This window comes from Protobothrops mucrosquamatus, unplaced genomic scaffold (genome assembly GCF_001527695.2).
Source record: "Protobothrops mucrosquamatus isolate PMUCROS unplaced genomic scaffold, P.Mucros_1.0 scaffold3063, whole genome shotgun sequence".
Classification (NCBI taxonomy): Eukaryota; Metazoa; Chordata; class Lepidosauria; order Squamata; family Viperidae; genus Protobothrops; species Protobothrops mucrosquamatus.
In genome coordinates, this window is record NW_015389074.1 from 3,993 (window position 1) to 15,705 (window position 11,713).

The 11,713-nt window shown below is 44.8% G+C and overlaps 1 protein-coding gene across 1 annotated transcript in view; it reads right to left on the reverse strand.

Moving 5' to 3' along the window:
* Positions 1 to 4,796: 4,796 nt before the first annotated feature.
* LOC114923350 (integrin alpha-D-like) overlaps positions 4,797 to 11,713 on the reverse strand; it is a gene marked incomplete at its 3' end in the record, with an annotated part of 88,392 nt that continues 81,475 nt past the window's right edge. Inside the window, 2 exon segments of the mRNA XM_029286189.1 lie at positions 4,797 to 4,942; positions 6,758 to 6,850. Of these exon segments, the coding sequence (XP_029142022.1) occupies positions 4,797 to 4,942; positions 6,758 to 6,850 (239 nt within the window).

Here is an 11,713-nt window from a genome sequence, read left to right on the forward strand (position 1 = left end):
TGGTCATAAGTGTGAAAAATGGTCATAAGTCACTTTTTCCAGTGCCGTTGTAACTTTGAACAGTCACCAAGCAAACTGTTGTAAGTTGAGGACTACCTGTACTTTATCACTTTTTTCCATTTTTTTTTTTGTCATCAAGCTTTTGACACCTTGCTGGGTGACTGGTGGTACTCGAATGTTGCCATATTCTAAAAGTGGTGCAATCGGTGAAAAGGTTGAAAAGCCCTGGCTTAGAAAACAAACAGCATGGCAGCTCCCATGGGTTTACTGTCTTATCCTTCCTTTCAGCTTTAGAATGAATTAGGAAAAGTTTAATCCACTTGCACTGTTTTATGTTTACATGTTTGATGACAAACAGCCTTATGTTTATAAGTGACAGTTTTCCTGCTAAGTACCTGCATGTCATAAGCATTTGAATTAAAATTACCATATTGAAATCAAATCTGTTTTTTATTTTTTATTTGGTGTGCGTTGGAACAGGGGTAGTCTTATACGGTGAGTATAGCCCAAACTCTATATTTTAACTGGAAAAGTTGGGGGTCGTCTTATACGCCCAGTCGTCTTATACGCCGGAATATACGGTATATCATTTCTCAGGGGTGAAGGAAATGCTTTCTGCACGTGCTCAGGGGTGCTGATCTTTCTGATTCTATCACGTACCAAAAAGCTCAGATTAACCATAAATTACATGATACCCTTTGTGCTTTCTCTGAGTGGAAAGCAGATAAGGGTTTAAGCTCAGATTTGTCTTCAGGATGTCACTAGAGGTAGGAGACAGGGGGGGAAAAACCCACCCCTTGGAAAAGTAAGTCTAACCTGTGAATACATCAGCATATAAATAAGAAGGATGTGAGAAAACCAGGGGTGAGGAATATCTCGGGAAAGTAACTCATCCGCATGGCTGCTGTCATTGTCATATTGTGTACTGGCATTTGTGGTCTGTGTATATTTGACTTTGTGGGATGAACACCATTTGGGACTGTATAGGATTCAAAAAATTTTAGTCCAGAGTCTAGATTCTAAGAGAAGAGCCCAAGAATATTGGAGGAAGTTAATTTAATATGATTTAAAATTTGCTTGGAGATGAGGGGAGGGAAGAGCAGATTAGCCAGGAAGAAATGAAATGTGCATCACATTTTAATAATAAAACCCAGAAGAAAACCATCTTGACTTGCTATTGCTGTTTGGTCTCACCTCCTAAGATAAAACTAAGACTTTGGAAAGTAGCGAAGTCAGTGTCTGAGTTATGGGCATAATTTGGTTCCTTGGTTTCGATCCTGTATAAATAATTTGTGTGCATCTAAAGATATCTAGTTACCACTATTACTCAGCCTCGACTACTTCAAGATTTGTGGATTTCAACTCCCAAAATTCCCCAGCCAGCATTCTCGGAGTTGTAGTCAACACATCTTTAAGTAACTAAGGTTAAGAAATACTGGGTTAGATCACCAGGATCCCACATGCCCTTGTGATTTGCTTAACAACCACTTAATAACTGCAGTGATTCACTTAACATCCATGGCAAAAAAAAACCTCTTTGCTTAGCAGCAAAAATTCTGGTCCCAATTGTTATCATAAGTCAAAGACTATGTGTAGTGTTTTGAACCTCTGAATTAAATGTGGGATAAAAATATAATAAAAATGGGTCAGTTAAATAGGTTATTATTAAATGCAACTTTAAAGAGATTCTAAACCACGCCTGGTCAATCTGTTCTGCATACTTTGCCCTCCATGAAAAAGGAACTGAAAAATCAAGATACACCATCACATATATAATTTGCAAAATATACCTTCCATAGTTGTTGCCCATCCAGCTAATGAGGGAAGACATTTGCTTGGCCTCCCTTCCTGCAAAGGCTCATGGGATGCTAGGGAAGAGTGGGAGGGGGACTTTGCATTCCAAAATCACAACTTTGGACCAAGGGAGTGGGTTTCATTAAGGCCAGGGATTTTTCAAAATGCGTACTTGAAGAATGATTTACTAATTTAGTGCACAAGAAGGAAAAAAAATGGGTTTCCACACCGTTCTATGAAAACCTTAAATGCAGCAGCTTGATGTGAATAGTGCAGAGCCCAGGAAGATGTCAACAGAAAATTGAATCATATCCCGGTGAGCTTATGGGAAGGTCCTGTTAAACTCACTTTAACTTCCTTATTTTCAAAACAGCAGCTCTGAAATGTATTGGTACAGAAGATCAAGAGGTTTCTAAATACTCTTGCCACTTGTCTATTATCTCTTTCTCAACCCCTCAGCCCTGCCTCTTAGGGGAAGAAAAAAGGGAGGTTGGCTGCTCTTATCCATCAGGCAAAAAGCCATTACAGTAAGTGTGGGCTATTTTGATTTCAATCCAGATGGAGAAGGAGCATTTAGAGGAAAGTCCCCTTATGCAAAGAACAAACCAAGGCCTGGACTCTGCTTTTCAAAAGCCAGCCTTCTCTAGATGCTACCAGATACAGTAGTGTGGCTGACTTCAGAGCCCTGGGCAGGCTAGAGAGACAAAAACTTGGAAAGAGCCAGGGTTCCCTGCAGAGAAGTGGGTTGCCCTGTTTGAAACCCAAAGTCTTTTGAATTCTCAAAACAAATTCCAACTCTTGTCTGGTTAGGATTTGCCAAGCTGGGTAGGTTGTAGATTGTGTGTAGAGAGACTAACAGCTAAACTGGAGAAGTCAGCCTTTGCTGACCTCAACATGCCACGTTCTGGCCCTTTGAGATATATTTGGAAGCAGAGGCCCCCGTGGGGATTGAGCAGGTGCAGAAGACCAACTCACAAACGCAGGTGCTCCAAAGCACCCACTTGCCTTGGAATATGAAGTCCCAACCAGTCCTTATGTGGATTACAGGTAGTCCTCGACTTACAACCACATTTGAAGCTGGAATTACGGTCATAAATCATTGCAGTCATAAATAGATGCACCCACGTGACTGGAAGTAACTTTCTGGCTTTTATCATGATTATTAAGCAAACACCAAAGTTGCTAAGTGAATGTCACAGTCATTAAGTGAACCCATTCACTTGAGTGGGCGTTTTTGCTGGAAACCGGCAAAAAGCATCACAAAACAGTCACATGACCATGGGATGCCATGACCGGTCATAAAGATGACTATCCGATATGCAGTCATGTGACCGTGGAGAGGGGAACAATGTGACAATTTAAATGGCCAGAGGTGGGCCATAAAGCACCTGTACTGCGGCTCTCATAACTTCAAAACAGTTATAAAACAACCCACTCATTAAGTGAGCAGTACCTGTATCCTAACTACATCCGCATGACACATTGAACCACAAACTGCCACTACTATCTAGTGCAGGGGTAGGCAACCTTGGCTCTTTTATGACTCGTGGACTTCAACTCCCAGAATTCCTGAGCCAGCCATGCTGAGCGAAGGTTGCCTACCCCTGATCTAGTGGCTCTGAAAACCCCTTCTGTGTGAGTCGTTTATGATACACTAAGTTGTATAAATCCTGGAAATTGAATCAACATAACAAACCACAGCTAAATTATTGTGTTGTGCAAAGCTAGTACAGTATGTGTAAACATACTACATTAGGCAAGCGTAGCCACTGTTGAACTGTAAATGGGGAACACAGAGCAATTTCATAAGAAAGAAAAAAGAGACACAGTCACTCAGAAATGACTATGGCAACATTCTTCTCTTTGCCATCAAGTCAACCAGAGGGATGGGCAGTGCATAGGAATTTAATGATCTGAAATCTAAAATCTTCTCTTGGAGTCAGGCACTTGCAGGCACCCAAGAAAGAGACAACTGGACTGCTCTCCTGCAGTGCTACTGTGCCATAAGCAGCATGTTTTGAATTCCTACAGAAGTATTCCCCAACTTCGATTCCAGAGTGGGAGCATTCCTGGATGACCCCCCTGTGGGTCATTTTCCCAGTGGTATCAATTTGTTCAAACCATTTTTGTGGGCAAAAAACTGCCACCATACTTTTGTTTTTTAAAATATAAATTTATTTGAATTTTAAATTAGTTAATTCTACTTAGCTTCTAGCCCTCTCGTCTCTCAATCCCTCCCCATCCATCCCATTCATTTCCGAGTAATCTAGAGGTCCTGCCTCTCTGTTTTTTGACCCTGTTCAACTGGCTGTATTATTCCTGTTCCAAACAAGGCGGGAATCCTGGCTTCCAAGTTGCATCCAGATCCAGAAACCCTTCCTCCCTTAGGAAGCAGCTGAAGTTGGAGGAGCTTGGTCACTGGGAGCAGCTGCTGCAGCTGCATTTGCATCCATTTGGGGTGCACGCTTGCGTTCAAAGAATCCAAACTGGAGAGATGATAGAGGCGGGGGGGGGGAGGGAAGAGAGAGAAACAGATTTAAGATGGAGAAATTGCAGTGCATCTCTCAACAGTACTAAAATAATAGGATCAATAACAACAGGATCTTCTAATCTCTTTTCTAAAATGCAAAAGTACCTGCGAAGAGTACCTAACAAGAAATCTGTTATGTCCTGGGCTGTGATTGACACAGCAGGTGCAGGAAGCTGCAGAGAGACCCGGGCAGACCACGTGGCTGCCTGGGCCAGACAGGCTGTCTCCAGCCTATTGTGCATGCGCAAGGTGAGAAAGATACGTTGCGTTGATTGGTTGATGCTACTCCCTGCAAGGGGGTATAAAAGGGATCCGTGCCATTTTGTGTTGTTCTGTTGGAGATTAAATAAAGAAGCAACTGTTGTGACTCCTGCCTCGTCTCAATGCCTTACCAATGCACAGAACAGAACATTGGCGACGAAGGTGGGATCGTGCTGCAAGAAAACAACGAAAAGAAAATAGGCTGACTCACCACGGAAGGCCCAAAGTGCTTGGAAGTTCGGCGTTCCGATTCGTGTGACTCTGCCTGCCAGTACGAAGACGCTGGAGGAGAGCTCGGCGAGATTCGTCCTGGAACCCCTTCGCAAGCCGGAGCAGCACGAGGCGTTGACGAGGCCGCTAAGAAGTAACGATGTCGAAGATAGGGCGTTTGTCCGAATTCGATACAGCTCACCCTGAACGTTGGAGCTCATACATGGCCAGAGTAGAAAACTACTTCCGAGTAAACCAAGTTCGGGAAGATGGGCTCAAAGCCGCAACGTTACTGTGTGTCTGTGGGCAAGAGACATTTGATATTGCCGAGAATCTGGTTGCCCCAGCACCTCTGGAATCCATCGCTTACACTGAGCTGAAGAAAATGTTAAGGGAACATTTCGAACCGAAGCTATCGGTGATTGGCGTCACGCATTCAAACAGCGGGACCAAAGGCCAGGAGAGTCTGCTGCGGACTTTATTGCTGCGCTGCAACAAGCTGCTAGGCCCTGTGAGTTCAAAGACTTGTAGGAAAGACTTCGAGATTGTCTAGTTTGTGGTTTGAGGAGCCGTGAGTTGCAACAAAAGATTTTTGCAAAGGAAGACGTTTCCTTCCAGGAAGCACTAAGGGAAATCAGGGCCGATGAAGCAGCGGGAGGAGCTGTTAAGGCCTTGCGGCTTTCCAAGCATCCTACGAGTTCAGGCTCCATCCATCAAGAGGTTGCTCGAGAGGTAGCTGATCCTGATTCTGAAAACGAGGTCGACCGCCTACAGCAGCCAGCAGAGAGGAGGCCCCATGAGCGAGCTGACAAGGCCGTTCAATTCCCTTGGTGTTTCGGATGTGGAAGCCGCCACAAGTGCTCCGATTGCCATTTCCGCTCTGCCATTTGCCGGGCATGTGGCAGGCAAGGCCACATAGCTGCCGTCTGTTTGGGTTGCACGAAAGACCGTCCTTCGGAAGAATTGCCTCGGAAAGGTATCAGGGTCCCCAGTCAGAATAGGGTGGGTTTCTGCGCGTCCCGCAGGAGCATTTTGAACACAGGGGCCCACAGGCCATTAAAGAAGAAGCTTCGCATTGATGTCAAATTGCAGGGGGTCCCCTTAACGATGGAGCTGGACAGGGGTTCAGCTCTGTCAATCATATCCCAGGACACTCTTAAGCAAATCTGCTACAGAAGCGGCCAGCGAATTAAACTCAGGCTGTCGAATCTGGTCTTAACAGACTTTCAGAATTCCAGAGTCAGGGTAAAAGGGGAGGCCACGCTCAAGGTGCAGCATAGGAAATTTGAAGGGTTCCTGGACGTTGTTGTGGTAGAGGGCGACTGCACGAGTCTAATTGGACTCAATTGGTTCGAGGCACTTGGGATTCAAGTGACTGGGCTACACAGCTTGCAAACGACAGGCCTTGCAGAAGTTTGCAAGGAGTTTGCTGATGTGTTTAGCCCAGAACTGGGGTCGTACAAGGGGCCTCCAATTGCTTTGCGGTTAGACCCGTCCATTGCTGCGATTAGGGTTAAGCCTCGTCGGGTGCCTTTTGCGCTGAAGCAAAAGATTAATGCTGAGCTGGACAAACTGCTCCAGCAAGGTATTTTGGAACCTGTGGATAGCAGTCCATGGGAAACACCAATAGTTACGCCACTGAAGGCCAATGGGGAAGTCCGCATTTGTGCTGACTATAAATGCATGTTAAACAAAGCATTACAGCAGCACTCTTATCCAGTGCCTGTGGTGAGCCACATTTTGGCCTCGCTGAAGGGAGGCCGAGTCTTCACCAAACTTGATTTGGCTCAGGCCTATCAACAGCTACCGGTTGATGAGGCAACGGCTGAGGCCCAGACAATCATAACGCACCGGGGAGCTTTCAAAGTCAAAAGACTACAGTTTGGGGTTAACGTAGCCCCTGGCACTTTCCAAAGCATTATGGAGCGAACGCTCCATAACATTCTGGGAGTTTGCCCTTACTTCGATGATGTCCTCATCGTAGGGGAATCTCCCGAAAACTTGGCTGAGAGGCTTCGGTCCGTTTTGCTGCAGTTCCGCAAAGCGGTGCTGAAGCTTAGGCAAGACAAATGCAAAATTGGAGTCACATCCACTGAATTCTTGGGGTTTCGTATAGATGCAGAAGGCATCCATCCTGCTGAATCTAAGCCCAAGGTGATTCAGCAGGCCCCCAGGCCCAAGTCAAAGAGTGAGCTTCAAGCCTTCCTTGGGCTTCTAAATTTCTATCACTCTTTTCTACCTCACAAGGCTGCAGTGGCAGAGCCGTTACACTGGCTCTTGGACAAACAGGCTCCATGGAAGTGGACACAAGTCCATGAAAGGAGTTTTGCAGAGGTCAAGGCATTGTTATCTTCAAATGCTGTTCTCGCTCATTTCAATGAGCAGCTGCCAGTGTGTATAGCCTGCAATGCATCCCCTTATGGGATCGGGGCTGTCTTAAGTCACCTGAAGGCTGATGGGGCACAAGTCCCTGTAGCCTACTATTCTAGGACTCTGTCATCTGCTGAGCGTAATTACGCACAGATAGATAGAGAAGCCTTGGCCATAGTGGCTGGCATAAAAAAGTTCCATGACTTTTTGTATGGTCGCCACTTTACAGTCTATATAGACCATAAGCCACTGCTGGGGTTGTTTACAACCAATAAGCAAACCCCACACATAATTTCTCCTAGAATGTTGAGGTGGTCAATTTTCCTTTCTGCATATGACTACACACTGGTTCACAAACCTGGCAAAGAAATGGGCCATGCAGATGGCCTTAGCAGGTTGCCTCTACAGCTTGTAGAATCAGATCCTGCTCCAGCTAACCACATACTAGCTATTCAGGATTTGCCTGAGTCTCCCCTCAATGCAAGGGATGTGGCTGCAGAAACAGCCAATGATCACACGTTAACACGTGTGTTGACATGGGTGCTGTCAGGTTGGCCTGACACGTGTCCTGGCACTACCTTCCAGAGTTTCTGGAAAAGGAAGCATGAGCTATCCACCTTTAAGAGTTGTGTCCTGTGGGGAAGTAGGGTAGTGATCCCAACCTCATTGAGGACTAGAGTCTTGCAATCTCTGCATGAGGGACATCCGGGCATAGTCCGGATGAAGGCTCTGACGCGCAGCTATCTCTGGTGGCCGGGGCTTGATAAGGAGATGGAGACCCAGGTCCAGGGTTGCCAGGTTTGCCAACAGTCTAGGCCTGAAATGCCACAGGCTCCTGTACATAGGTGGGAGGAAACACATGCTCCTTAGTCGAGGGTTCATATCGACTACGCTGGCCCCTTTCAGGGGCAATTCTTCCTCGTTGTGGACAGTCACTCTAAATGGCTAAAGGTCGTTCCACTGTCCACTACGACGACTGCCAGGACCATCCAGGTGTTGAGGGGCATCTTCGCCTCCCATGGGCTGCCAGATGTTCTTGTCTCCGACAACGGACCTCAATTCACTTCTTCTGAGTTTCAGGCTTTCCTCCAGGCCAACATAATCCGGCACGCTACTTCGGCACCTTTCCATCCAGCTTCCAACGGCCAAGCTGAGCGCATGGTGCGCACAACCAAAGATGCCTTGAAGAGGCTTACTCATGGAAGCTGGCATCACAGGTTAGCTGACTTTCTTCTTTGCCAACGCACCACACCTTGCATAGCTACTGGGAAAAGCCCAGCTGAACTCCGCTGGGGTCGCTGTCTCCTTACCAAACTGGACAGATTGCACCCAGACCGGGTGGCTTCACAGGTGTCATAGCCGCAGGCACCTAGGAGACTACAGATGGGCGATCCGGTTTGGGCAAGGAACTATGGACCCGGACATCTCTGGGTGACAGCAGTGGTCTGCAAAGTCACTGGGCCGCTGTCATCCGAAGTGGCCCTGGACGATGGTCGTGTGTTACGTCGGCACATTGACCAGCTGTGCTGGAGGCTACCCAGTCAAACTTCCGCTCCTAACTCTGCTCTCGGGGGGGAGGAGGACCACGATGGCGATCGTGGATCTCAGTCTTCTTGCAGAAGCAGGGGGTTGCACTCTGCATAGAGGAGTTGTGCCAACGAGGCGGCTCCTGACTCTGGCACTGGGTCCATGGAAAATTGCACACAACCAGCTGTTCAGGCCACTCCATCTGCTGGCCTTGTGCCTACGGGACATTGCTCCCAAGAGGGGTCTGTCGTGGACCTGGGGAATTCCACCCCACCAAGGAACTCTGGTCTGGGTTTACAGGACCCGGCCAGTCAGCATGATGTGGGTTCGCCTGTACATAGTGGGCATTCAAGTCCTGGTCTGCCGAGCCTGGCAGGCGAGCTTGTAGACCGGGCACTTGCAACCGCTCTAAGAAGATCAGAGCGGGCCAGAGGCCCACCAAAGTATTTGCAGGACTATGTGAAATTCCTGCTAGTAAGTGGGCAGGCTTAAGTGTACTTAGAAATAAGAACACGCTCAAAAGAACTGAAAAGGAACTTCCGGTGGCTGCCGGCGGCCGATGGAGGCAATCTGACAGCCTCCCGTCAGCATTCTATGTAAAAGCCGGCAAAACAGCGCGTATCAGCTGTTTGCCGGCTTCAGCCTTCTTCTCGGGCAAAGGGAAGAAGGTGAGCTGCTGGTGAGTAGGCGTAGAGTTCCCTAGTCTCCCTGAGGGCTCTCGGGGAGATGTAGGTGTGAACTCCGCCGGAGCTCACAGCCATCTCCATAGATCGGGACGTCTTCGTTCTAACGAAGCAAGACGCCGTTTCCACCTCCAATGCTAAAGATTTGAACTGTGAGTAAAGCTCTAATAGACAGAGCTTACCAGGAATGCTGGATTTTTTGGATAAAGTTTCAACTCTAACTCGATCTTTTTAAAGATATCTTCTGTATTGTTTAAGTTGAAAGTGAAACTTAAAGAAAAAAATGGCTGCGGTTAAACCGCTTCTTTGTTCTAAAGGAAAACTTTCACTTCTCTTCCGGTTGTGGATTGCTACATTGTAACAGACTGTAAAAAATACAGAAAAATTGAAGAAAAAAATTAGAAAAATTCTAACTAAATGACTGCTGTTCTGCATGGACTTTTGATACTTTTTAAGAAAATTTTATAATTATCTACAAGTTATAATGGCTTCTAAACGTGGAACCTCTGCAGTACCTAAAGCTCTTGCTTCATCCCCAGCTGTACAAACATCACAGCAGAAAGCTAAAACACCCCCACCCTCTCCTCCTCCTTATATTACTCTCAAGGACTTACAAGATTCTTTGGCACAGCTCTCAACACAAATGACACAACAAACACAGCAAATTATACAGCAAATGAGAGTGGAAACTGAGGAACTTCTTGTAAATAAAAATGATGAATTGTGTGAGAATTTATCTCAAATCTTTCAAGGTTTTACTTCTCATGTGGACCGTATAGACGAACGTATAGATGATGTGGGGGAGAAGATGGAGGGGATGAAGGAGAGAATGGAGGAGAGAATGGGAAAGGTTGAAGAAGAAGTACAGATACTACAAAATGATAATGTGATGTCCCAATTTAGAGAGATGGAACATGCCATAAGAATTAGAGGGTTAAAAGAGGACCTACAGGAAAAACTTAAAGAGGAAATATCAGCTGCACTTGCCCTGGTTTTTGACTGCAATCCTGAAATTATCTTTGGAGAAATTGAAAAAATATATAGAGTAAATTCATGGGTCGCACGTCAGAAGAACCAGCCTAGGGATGTTGTTGTTTATTTTTCTAGAAAGACACGTCGCAATGATATTATACAGGCTTTTTATCATCAGAGATTTCAGATAGCTGCACAAGACATTATACTTTTGAAAGAAGTACCATCTANAAAAGCTTTTATTTTGAATCCAATGGATAATAAATTAAAGATATCTATTGCAACATTGAGAGAACAATTTAATATGTTACTGGCTGAACAGACTGCAGTTAGTTTACAATATATGAAGCATAACACATTTTGTAATGCAAATAAACCAGGAAGATGGTTAGCTTATCAAATACGAAAGAAGCAAAAACAAAGACTTATTTGAAAAATAAATTATAAGGGTAAAGAGGTTTTTCAACAGGATTTGATTAAAAGGGCATTTTTGGAATACTTTTCAAAGCTATATTCTTCGGAAAACATACAACTTCTTGAAATAGATAATTATTTACAACAAGCAAACTTTCCTAGATTGACAGACGATCAAAAAGAGATGATGAACTCTCCAATTGTTCTGGAGGAAATACTAGAGGCAATTAAGCAACTGAAGGCTGGAAAGGCTCCTGGTATTGATGGACTGACGGCAATTTATTATAGAACTTTGTCGGAGGAAATGCTAGAGCCTTTGAAGAGTCTTTTTAATGATATTTTATTAGGAGAAGAGATACCACCATCCTGGAGGTCTGCTTTTATCTCACTTATACCAAAGGAGGATCAAGATTTATCGCAGCCTAAAAATTATAGACTAATATCCTTATTGAATACGGATTACAAGATTTTTGCAAAAATTTTGGCTAATAGAATGATGCACGTATTACAAAAGATTATACATATGGATCAATCTGGATTTATAAGTGGTAGGTATATGAAGAACAATGTTAGACAAATAGTAAATTTGTTGGAGTATTTGGACAAAAATAATCAAATTCCGGCGGCTCTTATCTTTTTGGATGCTGAAAAGGCCTTTGATAAATTGGATTGGCGGTTCTTGTTTGGTGTGGTTGATAAAATGAATTTTGGGGTTAGATTTTTGTCTGCGTTGAAGGCTATTTATCAATCTCAAATCAGCACAAGTTATTGTGAATGGAGATTTGACAGATGCAATCAAAATTGAAAAAGGCACGAGACAAGGATGCCCTCTATCACCTTTGTTGTTTATTTTGACTTTGGAGATTTTATTAATTAAGGTTCGAGAAACATCAACTATAAAAGGAATAACTTTGGGCAAGAATAACTATAAACTTAGAGCTTTTGCTGACGA